Consider the following 16966-nt stretch of genomic DNA (forward strand, 5'->3'; position numbering starts at 1 on the left):
TATGGACTCAGTCAATGGATACACAGTCGGCTTCTCCCCGATCACCTTCAGCAGGGTTGTAAAGACTGAGCCCACAAGGGAACCAAGATCTGAGACTTGCGTGTGCCATGAGGGAGCTCTGGAAGACGGCCATGCTACCTTCAATCATTTGTTATAAAAGACTGAAAATGCACATTTGTCCTGACATTTATAATGGCTTAAAGGCAACAGTAGCTTGATACCCATGATTTTTGTACGTCAGCTGTGGTTTATTAACCGCATATCCAAAAATATCAATACGGGGGTCAAGTATTAACTACTAATTAGTTGAAATATATTGGTGCTCACATGGTATGCACATCCCACTACCCTGGGATGTACAAAGACCAAAGAACGTCCATTCCTAAATTCAATAGTAATACCAACACACTCTCATGTATTGTCCAAAGTACAAAAAGTCCAATAGCCCGTGGAGTGCCTGAGTCTCCAAGTGTCTTTATTTCTTCCCTTCATTCACCAATTTTCAGATAGCCTGATTGAAAATTGACTACGAATCATAGGCAGCCGACATGTGTTTTGCCAGACAATTAATTTTTCAAGGCTGCAACAGTGCATAAAGGCAAAGTTATGAAAATCATGTTCCAGAACGATAGAGATGTTACAATCATGTATGAAGTTGTTCCATACAATCAAGAACATTGAGAGCCCAGAGACCTCAATGAGTGCTGTACCAAACCCTCAGTGTGTTTATATGTTACGTATGTAAAAAAGGAAAAGCCTGCAATGCATAGTGGAAACAGATAGAGAAAGTTAGCCCACAAGACCAAAGATCAGCATGAGTAAACACCGTGGCCATCCTCAATATATAATTTTGCTGACGGTGTTTTTTTTAATCAGCAAAAGTTTTGGAATTGGAGATGGCCATGGTCAGTAAGTTCTTGTGAAACTGGGCTTGGAGCATGGTTCAATGCCATTACTGATGCCCTGATCCTGATGGGCATAAATAAATGATGTGTGCACACCACGCTGTCACTGCAGGGCCTGGCATGCAGTCAGAGAATAATAGGCATTACTGAAGGCTATGCCCAGTATTCTCTGTGGGTATGTGCAGTGCATGACCAAAGTCCGCACATACACCGAAGAGGCGATGGGCATGACCAACAGCCATTCCCTTAGGTCTTTGAAGGCTGGTCCAGCCATAAATCCAGAGCCTGTTGGAGAAGGTCAAAGGCTATGATGTATTGCTTGTTAAGGCCAAGACCAGTGCACAGTGGGGCAGATTTATGAGCCCCTTGCGCCACTTTTGCGTCACTTTTAACATGGGAAAAGTGACGCAAAAGTGCCGCAAGGGGCTCATAAATCTGCCCCCAGTGTGCCTGCATTGAAGCGGCAGTACTGAGCCAAGGGCAACTGAAATGTCACGCTCTAAACACAAAACCTACTGGGCTGTTGCTGTAAATGACAGCAGGAGTTGTGGGTGGACAGCATGGCCAAAAGCTGGTGTATTCATTTCTACACCTGCATGCTCATAATGAATACATATAAATACCTATGTATTTGTTATAAGTAGCTCTTGTGTGGAAATGCAGGCCGACACAGTTGTAGGTCTCTGGTATTCCCTCGTGTTTAGAGTTCTCTAATTCTGTTAGAGCCTTTCAGGAAGGGAAACATACTTTCTGGTAACATGTTTGTATGTAATACATAGGTTTCAAGTGGTGTGGATGCTCAGCTTTGCAAAAAACATTTGTCCAAACCATCTGTCCATTAAGCAAGTCTCTCCCTTACCAAAGTGAATCATTGATAGGGCCACACGGTGGGATTTACTCATGCTCAAGAGTTTCAATGAAGTAACAGGCACAAATTTGGCTGTCTCAGAATATCAATGCTTAACCACTGGAACACACGAATAACAAACTCCTATGAAACAGATTCAAGGACTTACACCAGCTTTTTAGTGCCACTATTAACCAACATCTTAGGAACCCTGACATCAACAGAATGTCCTAATTTGTATTTGTGACAATTAAGCAGGCTGTCCTTGTCCAGTTGGCACCACCATACATTTTTATTTCACAAAAAAAAGATAAATTCAAATGTTTGTCAGCCATAAGCACCAAGATCTAAACTACAAATGCCAAGCAAACAACACCACCACCACTTTTCATTGTGTATATATGTGTGCTTTTACTAATTTGGCGCTCCATTACTATGCGGTGATGGTCAACAGGATTTTCGCACTGACCTCACAAAAACATTATCACAGCAGACCAAGATGTTTTTGACCTACTGTTTTTCCTAGACACCCGAAACAAAAGAGAAGACTGTAGTTTACCCGAAGTTCCTTACAATTATTCATGGATATTCATTAGTAAATCACATATATTCAAAGACACATCTTCTTTGCTCAGGCCCAATAAGTCCAACTGCCAACGAAGAAACAAAGGTTTTTCCTGGTTGCTATAGTAGCAGCTCTTTTTTTCATTTAGCAACGGAGTATAGAATTTCTTTATGCCTGTCGAATTTACAAAGAAATATTGCAACATGAGGGGAAAGATTATTAATAATAAAACTAGAATGGCTAAAATATTAGCAGCCACGCAAAATGGTGAAACATATTAACAGTAAGGAGTAAAGGAAATCTTTCAACAGTTTGAATTTCTATTTTGACAATAACGCTATAATAAAATGCCAGCAGTATTTCTTGCTGATCTTTCTTTCCATAGTACATTGTTTGACATAGACATCTTAATCTGTGTATAGGCTTTTGCATACCCACTTTTGATATAGTTATTTGTTCTCATTTTCTTGTGATATGACTTCAGAGTATACTAGTGTAGTCCACACTGAGGTGATTAGAAGAGATTTTCACAGCCATAAATGAAAAAGTGTCTTTGACAATCCAGGGTGTGGGATTCAAACCAGAGTCAAATGTATTGATGAGCTGGGATCCATAAAATAACAGTCTTATTTCCAATTTACGTCTGGGAAGATGATATGTATTTTGGATGGGTGTGGATTTTCTGGTGCACAATAAGAGTTCTATATTGCTTGAATGTTTTCTCACATTGATTGCATTGGTATGGCCTTTCTCCCACATGAGTTATCAAGTGTCTATCAAGGATTCCCTTCTGACTAAAGTTCTTATCACAGATAGTACAATGATAAGGTCTTTCTCCTGTGTGTATTCTCTTGTGTACAAAGAGATTGTCCTTCTTTCTGAAGCTTTTCCCACATTCAGTGCATTGGAATTGTCTAACTTCTATGTTTACTCTTTTTTGCTTAATAATGTGTTGCTTCTTAATGAATGGTTTCTCACATTTGGCATGTGAGTATACCCTTGAGTTTTTTTCTATGTTTGGGTTACATGTAAAAGAGCCTGAATGACACACATTACTAACATAATTATGTGCTTCAAAGGGTTGTAGTAAAGGAGGTTCCTGGTTAAAATTCAGGTGTGCTAGATCCATGAAACCATTTTCACGTTTAGTAGTTTCTTCTCCTCTCATTTTTTGATTTTCTAACCACAGCTGGCTCCCGGTGTGTGTCCCATTTTCATAACTGCGTGCCATCATCACTGTGGCACTGTCTGATAAAGCTGTATCTGCAACTTCATATTGAGTATCAATGATATAATCTTCTTCATCCTGTCCGCTGACTGTTCCATAACCTGCAAAATGAAGAGAATAGTCAAAAAAATACCTTCCAAAAATTAAACAAGGTTAGATAAATATTAATTTCTCATTTCTGGTCTGACTAGTTTATTTATAGGAGAAACCTGAGCTATAATACGCATATGTTGTGAAATCAGTGTAGGCTGTTTGTGTTAGGTACTGCTTTCACAAAATGTGTTTACAGAATCTGAAGGTTATGATTGGGGTTGATTGGTAGAGAGGTGTGTTCCTGATACTGTGAAAGCAGGGAAGCAATAGGCCAGGACTGAGTTGTATAGCCAGATCTGGACATAAAACCCATTACTGACAAGACATACAGTAATACATAGCAGAACCCTATCTTGATATGTTAGAAATGCTGTTTAACTAAATTGTTATTTGTGCCATAAAAATACAGAAATCTGCCTATGGGACAATAGGCTCTGGAGAACTGTCACCAGATTAAAAACGTTTTGGAGAGAAACTGATGTCACCAAGATAGGATGCTGTTCCCTCAGCCTGGCACCCAGAGAGGACTGCTACCCTCTATGCATGGTACCAGGGAAGGGAGGATGCCCTCAGGGCCTGACATCAAGAAAGGACTGCTGCTGTCTGGGCCTGGCATAAAAGAAGACCAGCGCCCCAAAGCCTGGAACCACAAGAGCAGTACTCTCTCAGGCCTAGTGCCTACTATACACCGAGCTCTCAAGTCCTTCCATGGCTAGTTCATACCGGCTGGGGATTGCTTTATGTTCTGGTACGTGTAGTCTTGAATTTATCAAGGGATGTATAGGACTGAAAGTGCCAGAGTATGGATAGGATTTAGCTCGGAGAAGGAATTTACCAATGAATCTATGAAATTGGAGAGATTTCTGTATATTTCTCCAGTTAGTCTCTGGCCCAATTCCCTCTGCTCTTCCAAAGTATGGTACTTTATACAGACTGGACGATACCCACATTGGAGAACTTTGTGTGGATGAAGAGATCTGCACACTCTTTCTTAACTGGTCAGCCAGGGTTTGCTCATGTGACTGTAATTGTTACTGCTGATTTTGGTATGTATGTTTGCATGTATGTAAATGGTATGGTTATAGTGCAAACCTGGCCAAAAAGCAGTTGAGGACTGTACATGGTAAAAGGCAAACTTAAAGTAAATGAGCAATATGGAAAGGAAGCAGGATTGTGGATGTTTAATTCATTGTGATGTCGTGTTCTTTGAAGTGGTGAGTCTTTAACTCTTGCCTGAATCGGAGCAATGTTTAGGCAGACCAGTTTAATACAGGGGATAGATGTTGTCCCAGGTCCTGAAAAATGCATGTTGTCTTGTTTTTAATTTTTTTACGCTTCTTAGTCTGTAGTCTGTGGGTGTGCTAGCTCTGGGTGGTCCACGAACCACCATAGATGATGAGCTTGTTTGCAAGATAAGTGGGTGCACTGTGGTCGTGATGGCTTTGTAAATTATGCTGCTGGTTTTCAAGAAGGTGTGGGTCAGAAAGGGGAGCCAATTGAGTTCCATAAGGATGGGGATGATGTGATCATATTGTTTCAGGCTCTGGATGACACATGCAGTGCTGGTTACGGTGGACCTAAGGGATGCCAGTGTGGAGTATGGGAGGTCATGGAGAAGGGCATTACCACTATCCAGATGTGATAGTACAAGAGCTTTAACAAAATTGCTGAAGAGAGGAGGAGCCTAGCGCGCATCCAAGATGGTCGCGTGAGCACAGGGCTCCCCGGACCCTTTCTGCTCCTCGGAATATATCCTGAGACTATCCTGATTTGGTGTATGGAATCTGGGAGATGAAGACCAGCTGAACATATATCTCTTTTCAAAACTCTAATCGGACCTGGGAATCCTGAGTTGTCGTCGTCGGAACTTTTGGGACCCACCCGACGGAGGTGGCCGGGGTGAAGGTGACCCGTGGGGCCGGGCTGCAATTGAACAACAGCGGCCTCAGCGCGGTGCCAGTTACCGATTCAGCACTTTCGGTTTCGGTTTTGGCCTTCAGGAGATCAGCTGGCGTGCGTGCTCAAGGTGGCGAGGTGCCTCCTGGGCCTCTGCCCGAGGCTTGCCTCCATTTGCTACTGGTGGGCCTAACGCCTCCGACCCCTACACCGACAGTTTGTGGTCCTTTCGCTGGCGCCCGCACACCCCTTGATCGGAGGTCCCATTGAGAGACTGCGCTCACATGGCGGGCAAAGGGGGTCCGGAGGGGCGCAAGACCAAGGCTTCACTGCGCGGGGGAGCGGTCCAGAGCAACAACATGGACCGCTATACCCAGGGCAGGGGGTCCCCTGGCGCTGCTGGCCTCTCCCCGGATGCTGCAGGGGGAGGCACGACCGTCTCTGCGGAACCTTCCCTACAGGACATTATGGGCGCCATCGAGGGCATCAGGGAAACTATCGCGACGCAATATGAGGCCCTGGCCCGTAAGATCGACACTGTCGCGATCGACGTCACCCTGATTCGGGCCGACCTCTCTAAAACCAACGAGAAGGTCCAGGCCCTTGATACACGGACCTCCACCCTGGGTGCGGAGGTGTCGGATCTGCGGGCCGCGCTTGGGGACATTAGAGTGGTCAACGACCATATGGCCCGGCGGCTTGAGGACTTCGAGGGACGGGCCCGACGCAACAATATCCGCATCATTGGGGTACCGGAGTCCTCCGACAGCCGCCCGGTGGACCTCGTGGTCGAGGAACTCATCCTGCAACAGCTGTCCCCGGTTGGCCTAAGCAAATTCTTCGCTGTGGAGCGGGCCCATCGAGTTCCGGGCGGCCGGCCGCGGCCGGGGGCCCCCCCGAGGCCTATCGTGGCTAAACTGTTCCACTACAGGGACCGCGATGCTATTCTGCAGGCTTCACGGACCCGTGGCCCGGTCCGCTACGAGAACTCGACCATCAACTTCTATCCGGACTTCACGCAACTGGTCCAGAAACAGCGGATGGGATTCCAAGGGGTGAAGCGCCGTCTCAGCGAGCTAGGCCTGAAGTATTCGATGATCTACCCGGCGAAACTTCGAGTGGAGCATGGAGAGCGGACAGTCTTTTTTGACTCTCCTGTGGCCGCAAGTGACTGGCTGGACTCGCTGCCGGACGGGGGTGGCCGGCCCGGGCCCTCGGGGGGCACCGCAGGTGACGGGTCCCCTTAGACTGACCTTTGGTCCTTGCTTTTGCGGTTTTGCACTGTACAGTTGGGTCTTACTTCTTTTGCATACTGTGTCTTACCAGGACCCGTGAGGGGTGCGGGCGGGTTCGGGTCCCTTTCCTCCTCCGGGGTCTTTTTGTAGAATGGGGTTAGTGGGGCGACAGGCACACTGCAAGTTGGGGGGGGTCTTTGGCCCGCAGGGGTGCAGGGAGGGGGGCGTTGGACTTGGGGTGGGGTTGGGGGGGAAGAGGGGTTGTTTAGTTGTGTGTTTTTTGTTTACAGGGCGAGGTATTGATTTTTATCCATATTTGGGAGCAGTGCTGCGGGCTGGGGGCCTCTTGATCTATTGGAGGGGATGGGGGGAGACGGGTTGAGGCTTATGTCGTGGAACGTCAATGGGTTGGGGGACCGTATTAAGCGGGGTGTTGTACTGCAATATTTGCGTCGTTTGACTCCTGATGTGGTGTTTCTCCAGGAGACGCATTTGGTCGGCAATGTCTGCCATGCGATGAACAGGGGGGGATACCGCCTCGTAGCCCATTCTGGTTTCACAACTGGCTCCAGGGGGGTGGGCATTCTCCTGCGAACCTCCCTTCCGGTGGAGATCACGAGGATAGTCTCGGATGACAGAGGGCGTTATGTGTGTTTGATTGGGAGGTGGGAGGGGCAGCCCCTTACCCTGGTTTCAGTCTACGTCCCCCCGGGCCTCCAGAACTCCACCTTTACTGACTTGGGTCGAATGCTGCTTGACCTTCCGGACGGCCTCCTGCTCATGGGCGGGGACTTTAATTCTGTGGTTTCGGGTGAACTGGATCGTCACCCACCGAGGACCCTCCCCGCTGCCCAGTCATGGCTGGGTGGGATGTTGGAGACCTTCGGCTTGGTGGATAGTTGGAGACTAATGCATCCGACCCAGTGCCAGTTCACCTTTCATTCGGGGGCGCATGGGAGTCTCTCCAGGTTAGACTACTTCCTTATGCCCGCGGCGCAGACTGGTCGGATTCGAGAGGTCAGACACCTGGCGCGTGGTATCTCCGACCATTCTCCGCTGTGGCTTCTCTTTGACACCGGGTCGCGGTCCGCAGGGCGGATAGCTCCCATTAACCCCTGGTACCTGCGGGACCCTGTGACTCGTGACAGCCTGGTTAAGGCCATGGACCTATACTTCAGTGAAAACGAGGGGTCGGTGTCGTCTGCGTTGTCCCTTTGGGAAGCCTTTAAAATTGTTATACGCGGACACGCCCTCGCCCAGATAGTGGTGGCCAAGAAGGTTAGGAGCGAGGCGGTGGTGAAGCTGGAGACTGACATCTCGGGGCTGGAGTCGGCCTTGGAGGCGAATGTTACTCCGGACGGGCTACATGCCCTTAGCCTGAAACAGTTCGAATATAGGTCCCTGGTCACTGACGCGGCCAAAACTATGTATAGGGAGCAGCAGGGCCGATTGTATGACGCGGGGGACAAGGCGGGAAAGCTGATTGCGTGGCTGGACAAAAAGGAGAGAGTGAATCGTGTGGTCCCCGAGTTGCGTGCTGCGGATGGTGTGTGTGTGACTGAGCCGGATGAGATTGTGGAATGCTTCGCTGACCACCTCCGGGCGGTGTACTCCCCGGTGACTGACAGGGATGAGGATGACTCTCGCCTCCTACTGAGAGATATTGCTCTGCCCGGCCTGTCCGTTGAGGACCGGGAGCAGCTGGACGCCCCCTTATCGTCGGATGAAATAGCGACCGCGATTCGTTCCCTTCGCTCGGGCAAGGCTATGGGTCCTAACGGTCTGCCCATTGAACTATACAAATTGCGTCCTGATAAGCTTGCGCCCTTCCTCGGCCGCATGTTCCGCGCCTCTCTTGCGGCGGGTTCCCTTCCGGCCGACCAGCGCTTGGCCACTATAGTCGTTATCCCCAAGGAGGGCAAGCCGCGTGACCGCTGTACTTCTTACCGGCCTATTTCACTGCTCAATGCGGAGCCTAAAATCCTGGCGAAAGTCCTGGCCAATCGATTGTTGAGTGTCGTGTGCGACCTTATTCATCCGGACCAATGCGGCTTTATCCCGCACCGCAACACCGCTCTTAACTTGCGGCGTCTGCACGGTGTCCTCGCCAGGGCGAAGTTCCTCTCCGAACCGGCCGTGCTGGTTTCTTTGGATGCCACGATGGCATTTGACACTATCGAGTGGCCATTCCTCTGGGCCGTCTTGGATAAATTCGGCTTTGGAGAGGGATTTATTGGCTGGGTGAGGCTCCTTTACGCGGGACCCATGGCTCAAGTGGTGGTGAATGGGCGGGTCTCTCGGCCCTTTGCCCTCGGCAGGGGCACGAGGCAGGGGTGCCCGTTGTCCCCGTTGCTTTTTGCTCTCGCCTGGAGCCACTCGCTGCCTGGCTCCGTTGGGAGCCCTCGCTTAGAGGGATCCGGTGGGGCCCGGGCTTCGAAGATCGGGTCTCGCTGTATGCGGACGACATTCTCCTGTATCTCACCTCACCGCGGCAGTCACTCAACGTCCTCTTTGACGTTCTGACCTCCTTTGGGAACAATTCGGGTCTCACGATCAATTGGTCTAAATCCTGCGTTTATCCCATCTCTGGTGGTCCTCCTCTCCTGCCGCCTCGGCTCCCGATTCAAATATCTCTGAGCGGCTTCAAGTACCTGGGGATATACGTTTCGTTGGACCCGGTGGCTCGCTATGAGCAGAATCTCCTGCGTCCACTTCGGCGACTGCGTGAGGACACGGCCCGATGGTGCAGGCTGCCCCTGTCCCCGCTGGGTCGGGCCGCGCTGTTTAAAATGATGTCCCTTCCCAGGTTCCTCTATGCACTCCAGAACTCCTTCGACGTTATCCCGGTGGCCTACTTTCGGGAGGTGGAGAGCCTGCAGGGGAGACTGGTGTGGAACGGGCGGGCGCGTATTGCTCTTGCCAAGCTCACTCTCCCCTGGTATGACGGGGGCATCGCGCTTCCTGACATCCGCAGGTACTATTGGGCCTCGCAGCTAGCTGCCATTAACCACGCCACGTATGCGCCCGGCTTGAATCCGGCGTATGAGATGGACAAGTTCCTGCTTCCCGGCGGGAACTACAACAGGGCACTTTATTCCCGCCTGGCTGGCCGGACCCTTACGGGTCCTACTAAGATTGCTGTGCGGACCTGGAGGGCTGCCACTGCGGCCATGGGCTGGAGTGAGCGAATGACATGTGCTACTCCCTTGTTTGCCTCCGACCGCCTGGGCAGCTTGTGGACCACCAAGGGGTTTGACCAGTGGGACACGATTGGTATCAGCAAAGTGGGAGACCTGTGGCACAAGGGCGCGGTCAAGACTTTCGCGGTGCTCCAGGCCGAATACGAGCTGACCGACAGGGAGTTCTTCCGCTACGCCCAGGTTCGACACGCCCTGCTCTCGGTCTTCGGGGAGGGGACCAAGATCCCTGTTTCCTCGCCCCTCGAGGACCGCATACTTGACGGACATGTCCCTGATAGTACTATTTCTTTAATTTATAAAAAATTGATTAATCACCGGGCGGATCTCCTGGTGCGCCTTCGGGAGGCTTGGACTGGGGATGGGGTCGAATTGGACGACGAAGATTGGCAGTCTGCACTGTCGTCCCCCAAGGAGGTTGCCATTCCGGCTCGTCTCCGGTTGGTACAGCTCAAGATTCTCCACCGGGTGTATGTGACGGGTCCGCGCTTGGTCTCGATGGGATTTTCCGACGACGGGCTCTGTAAGCGAGGCTGTGGGCTCAGCGCCACCTTTCTTCATATCCTTTGGGAGTGCCGCGAGGTTGCGGACTACTGGCGCCGGGTCCACACGGTTATGGGACGGGTCACCGGGGTTGTGCTGCTGCCGGAGGTGCGTCGCTGTGTCCTGAATGTGTGGGAGCCCAATGACTACAGCGCGGCTCAGACTCGGTGGGCGGCCCTAGGGAACATGATTGCCAAGAGGGATATAGCGCAACTTTGGGGCGCTCAACGGCCGCCCACCGTGTCAGTATGGAAGGAGAATATGGACTGGTGTATGTTTCGGGAGAAGACAGTGTATGTGGCCCGTGGCAAGCCGGGGGCGTGGGGTAGAATTTGGGGTCAATGGAATGCGTATCGCGGAGGCATCTGTACGCCCCCCCTGGTAGACACTGATATCGCCATGTCCCCCTGACCCTTGATGGCTCCTGGCGCTTTCTGTAACAACTACATATGGACGTTCATCTCCCTTGACCCCCTTCCCCCCCCCCCTCCGTCCCCGGCCTCCCGGTACTCCTCTCTTTAGCGGATTGCTCAAATGTTCTGACTGGAGTTTCCCGGGGGGAGCCTGATCCGCACTGGTATCCCTCATAACTCGCCTTTTGTTTTTATTGTTTTTACTTTTGTTTCTGTTATTGTTGGACTGACGCTTGCTGTTCTTCGAGAACTATCTTGAGCCACTGCGGGGCAGTGCCCTGGGAACTGATTGTAGCCTTGATATGTGTATATTTCCTTATGTACCTAGCGGCCGGCCCGGGTGGTTGTAGGCCCATACTTGTAACAGTATTATTGTTCAATAAAAACTTTTTCAAAAAAAAAAAAAAAAAAAAAAAAAAAAAAAAAATTGCTGAAGAAACTGTTTTAATTTCTTTAAAAGAGGGAACTGGTACATGTTCTCTTTGTGTTTTTGGCAATGTGCTCCTCAAGGGTGAGAGTTATGTCCAGGGTGAATCCAAGTGACTTGGCATTCGTCAAGCGTTGGGATATAGAGCTGTCAAGGTTCATTGAACCAGGTTTGTACTGTATCTTGTTTGTTGTTCTTGGCAAATAACAGAATTTCTTTCTTGGTTGTGTTGAGCTTCCTGTAAGCCCTAGATATCCATATATAGATAATGTGGTAGCAGTTTTGATAATTTGGATGTCTGAAGCAGAGAAGATTTTCAAGTATGGTTGTGTATCATAAACATATTGGGGAATCTTGAAGATTTGATCTTTGAGTAGAACACCAAGCACTTCTATGTAAAGGTTGAAGATAGCCGGGGACAGTATGGAACTCTGGGGGACTCCACATGCAATAGGGATTTTTTTGGGACCTGGAGGTCCCCATGTGAACAAACTGGTGTTGATTGATAAGGTCGTAGGAAAATTAGTGAAGAACATTGCCAATTAAACCCATTAGCGACTTAAGGTGTGCATGAGGGTGAGATAGTCGACTGTGTGTAAGGCAGCTGAGAGGTCCAGCAACATCAGAAGTGCGGACCATCACTATCTGTGGTCAAGAAGGCATAATCTGTGGTCCAGATTGCTAAATTCTAGATCCTCCAAAATTGTAAATAAAAAATGCAACATTTTACACAAGAGCAAATCTTAAGGTAAATCAGTCTTGCAGTGTCTCTACTGCCTATGTGATACAGAATAGATATATCTCAATTTTACAACACTTTTCTTTTTTTTTAAAACATTTCATGTTCCACAGTAGACAATCAAATATTTACATAATCATATATGTTACACAACGATACAGAAATGTTTTTTCACCCTGAGACTTATATTTGTCTTAATAAATAACGCTGCCTTCAAAATATAAGACAGATCAACATCCCTGAGCATGAGAACATGACTTTCTTATCCAAGATGACACTAAGGCTGAGGACATTCCAACGATACTTGATTGGTGGAGAACATTAGGTCGGCCATTTGGGTTGTCCTATATCTTCTATCTCTTGTCATACATCACAAAAGGGAGCCAAACTCTTACAAATTTATCTACATCATCATGTAATTGTATTTATATAGCGCTTACTACCACATACAAGGCGTTGAAGCGCTTTTCAGCGAGTAGCATGCTACTCTGGAACCAAAAAGGATTAGTGATGGATTAATATAGTGAAATATGAGTATAGTATTAGTATTGGGAGATACAAGTTAATTTGAGCGGAGGACATGTGAGTCTTTTAGTTGGATTGCATAGAGTAATGGAAGGATAGAAGAGGGAAGAAAACCAGAAGTAATAATTGGTAGATCATAGTAGTAAGTTGAGGTCTGGGGTGAGTAAAAGGAGATATGGAGGAGGGAAGAGCCTGTAAAAAAGGATTGGGAGGAAGAGAATCAGTAGAAAACATCAGTTTAATACTATGATCTCCCAAACAACCCTACTAAATTCTCCCTCATTTTACCTTTCCTTTGATTTAGACTAAACCTCATTTTTATACTGCTAAAAGGAATTGTAGCACAGAGATAGGTTTCTTAAAGGAGCAAACCACCATGATTCAGAGGTTCGAGGACAGGGGGTACCACACATGGGTTCTAGAAAAAGCAGTAGAGAGAACCAAAGCAGTCAACAGGGAAACCATTCTGTAGAATCCTCCCAACGTAGTCATTGATGACACTGACATAGAAACACGCATGATTCTGACATATAATGGCCATTCAGACCAAATCCGTAAGAGCATCACACGCAACTGGAACATACTCAAAGGCGATCCAGTCATAGGAAACACGTTAACACCACGTGCCATGATCACCTATAGAAGGGGGCGTAACCTCAAAGACCTTTTAGTTCGCAGCGGCCTTCCAGACAACACGGAGGAAAGGGGAATAGACCTGCAAGGCTTTTTCCTGTGTGGCCACTGCTAGGCCTGCGGGAACAACGGTATGAGGAAGGAGTTTTGGAACATGAGTACCAACAAAATGGTCAGCATAAGACAATTCCTCACATGCAGCAGTACTTTTGAGGTCTATGTCCTAGAATGCCTGTGTAAATTAAGATACGAAGGAAGCACAACACACATGGCCAAAAAAAGAGTCCTTGAACACATGAGGGCCATAACTAACAGGGATCGACAGTACCCGATTGCACGACATTTTGAGACTAACCATTTTTCTGACTGTACTAAACTTTCCTACTACGCAATAGAACAAGTGACGCTGAGCAGAAGAGGGGGCAACCGTACCTTAAAACTGAGACAAAGGGAATCGAGACATATCATAGGGATGGGGACCCGATAGCCGAACGGACACAATTTAGATGAGGAAATGGCCATACACCTACAGGAGGGATAGTTCGCAGCGAACACGCTTACCATGGTTACGCCTTACTGAAGACTCTATGACATAGAGAACAATGTGTTGACCTCGCAATTGTTTGTGCCTCTGTTCCAACTGTAGACACATCTAAGACTGCTCTTTTATTCTTGTATTTTCCACAGGAGGAAAGGAAGGGACTATGTCTCAGACCCATGACAAAAGGATCCCTACCCTTTTCTTCAGCTACATCCCAGTTGTCAGATAGATCTCACTCAATACTTTTATATTTCATTGATTGTATTTTCACATGTTTGTTATTCTTTGGGTGTAAGGGGGTGAATCACAAGGGTAGATGCACATACTCAATTCAATTCAATTCAGCTTTATTTGATTAAAATAATTAATCATAAAAGCAAAAAATACATAGTACATAGAAAAGCGATGCACAAAGTTACATTAAAAGTTGATTCCTTGATTTAAAAATAGATTTTAAGAATGCGTTAACAGAGGCTATGACATGGACGGAGTCTAACGTTTGCAGGGCTATAAGTGCAGGTCGACAGTGCCTAAGTCCAAAAGATTTCAATACTGGGAGAATCCACCTTTCCCTAGGAGTAGAATAAAATTTGCATAGAAATATGACATGTAGTGTGGATTGAATCGATACATCATCACACGGACAATTACATAGAGATTTAGACCAATCGTTCCGTTCAGGGAAACTTAATAACCTATGAATGATTCCCAGGAGGAAACGAACTATCAAAAACCTATCAAAATCACCAATGACAGTTGTAATATAAGGTTGAATTGATAAATGGATAGAAATCAACTGGTGCGCCTGTACGGAAGTTTTCTTCAGTTCTGTTGCCAGTCTACGGTCGTTTAAATAGTCCAAGCACAATTTTTTCAGGTCCTTTCTCGCAATCAAACATAAAGTGGTAGGGTCATCAAAAAACCCACGATGGTCCAAATTACAAAGAAAGGATTTAGGGGCACATGCATCAACAATGCCATTTGCGATTCCTTATTAGCGAAAAATAAGGAATCGCTAATAAGGAATAGCAAAAGGCTATGCATGTAGGAATCGCTATTCAAATAGCGATTCCTTAACTTTCCTTAATTGCTACTAGCAAATTGCGAGTAGCAATTAAGGAATGCCATCCCAATCATTCCTATGGGCCTCCAGGCCCATAGGAATGAATTGGAGATTGCATGAGCAAATAGCGAGTACCAGTAGGTTCTCGCAAATTGCTCATGCAATTTCAAGGGTGCAAGGGTGTCAAAATGACACCCTATTGCACCCCTGAAATTGATATGTGCACATATGTTGCACACACACATGCTCTAAGGGCATGTGTGTGCGCAACATGAAACTTTGAAAAATGCACAAAAGTGCATTTTTCAAACTTTTAGCAAATTACCATGCAGTTCATCTTCATGGTAATTTGCTCCCCCTATTAGCGAATTCGCTAATTTTTTAACTTTCATGCATTGCATTTAAGGAATCCCAAATTGAGATTCCTTAAATTAAGGAATCTCAATGTAGGATTCCTTAAATGCTATCGCTATTTAAGGAATCGCTATTTAAGGATTCCTTAAATAGCGATTTTTGCTTTTGGGTTGATGCATTGGGATTGGTTTTTTTTAACTCAATACCTGGAGCTATTAGCGAATCGGTATTTTACCGACTGGATTTTGGCTTGATGCATGAGGCTGATAATGTATACTAGCCATCTGATCCTCTACACCCCTTCCAACTTCAAAAGGTCAGAAATAATAGAACGATTCAAGGGCAAATTTTCCAAGGTCCAAATCCTATGCCATTCAAGTATCGGTTGTATTTTAATGGTATCTTCCAGATAACCAATTCCCAGTTCTACATGGCATATGTAAGTTGAGGTGGAATCTGGGACAGCCAGTAAAAACCTTAAAAATTTATTTTCTACTGTCTGCAAAGAAGTAACATCAACAATCCCCCAAACGCCAGCTCCATAAGTAGCGACAGAGACACATTTTGCATTATAAATTTTTAACAGCTCGGACGGGGGCCTCCTACCCAATTTCTTACTAAAGTTATGAAGGGCAGTCACCGTCCTAGCAAACAGGATCCTCCTGGCATTCACGGCTTGTTGCCAGCTTGATTTATTGTCAAATAGGATACCCAAATAAGCAAACGTTTTGGTATATTCAATAGGCTTATCATATACGAACATGGTCTTTGTGCTCTTGTTCTTGCTACTACCACTAATCATGGCAAAAGTTTTAGAGACATTTATAGAGAGCCCCAAGTTTGACATAAAATTCTCAAAGGAGGAAATTACTCTTTGTAGGGCCAAAGGGGTACGAGCCATTAACACAGCGTCGTCGGCGGATGTATGACGTTACAACGCACACTATTACAACGCATGTACTTACAACGCATTTTTTACAACGCATAATCCATTACAACGCATGACATTACAACGCATGACACTACAACGCATTTTTTAAAAATACCTTTACAACGCACTACCATTACAACGCATACTACCTTTACAACGCATACCATTACAACGCATAATATTAAATTACATTTAAGGTAAGTATTAGATAGTATAGGGGTAAAAATTACTATTCTAACTCCAGGGGGTGCAACAGTAGGGTAAGTGTTGGATAGTGTAGGGGTAAAAATTACTATTCTAACTCCAGGGGGTGCAACAGTAGGGTAAGTGTTGGATAGTGTAGGGGTAAAAATTACTATTCTAACTCCAGGGGGTGCAACAGTAGGGTAAGTGTTGGATAGTGTAGGGGTAAAAATTACTATTCTAACTCCAGGGGGTGCAACAGTAGGGAAAGTGTTGGATAGTATAGGGGTAAAAATTACTATTCTAACTCCAGGGGGTGCATCAGTAGGGTAAGTGTTGGATAGTATAGGGGTAAAAATTACTATTCTAACTCCAGGGGGTGCATCAGTAGGGTAAGTGTTGGATAGTATAGGGGTAAAAATTACTATTCTAACTCCAGGGGGTGCATCAGTAGGGTAAGTGTTGGATAGTATAGGGGTAAAAATGACTATTCTAACTCCAGGGGGTGCATCAGTAGGGTAAGTGTTGGATAGTATAGGGGTAAAAATTACTATTCTAACTCCAGGGGGTGCATCAGTAGGGTAAGTGTTGGATAGTATAGGGGTAAAAATTACTATTCTAACTCCAGGGGGTGCATCAGTAGGGTAA

The 16966-nt window shown here is 46.7% G+C and overlaps 1 protein-coding gene across 1 annotated transcript in view; it reads right to left on the bottom strand.

Annotated features, from left to right (window-relative positions):
- Window positions 1-457: 457 nt before the first annotated feature.
- Window positions 458-16966, bottom strand: part of LOC146775774 (uncharacterized) — a 197105-nt gene continuing 180596 nt past the window's right edge. Inside the window, exon 5 of the mRNA XM_085637690.1 lies at window positions 458-3646. Coding sequence (XP_085493816.1) covers window positions 2955-3646 — 692 coding nt within the window. The 3' untranslated portion in view covers window positions 458-2954. The remainder of the gene's footprint in view (window positions 3647-16966) is intronic.

The sequence above is a fragment of the Triturus cristatus genome, chromosome 12 (assembly GCF_964204655.1).
Source record: "Triturus cristatus chromosome 12, aTriCri1.1, whole genome shotgun sequence".
Lineage (NCBI taxonomy): Eukaryota > Metazoa > Chordata > Amphibia > Caudata > Salamandridae > Triturus > Triturus cristatus.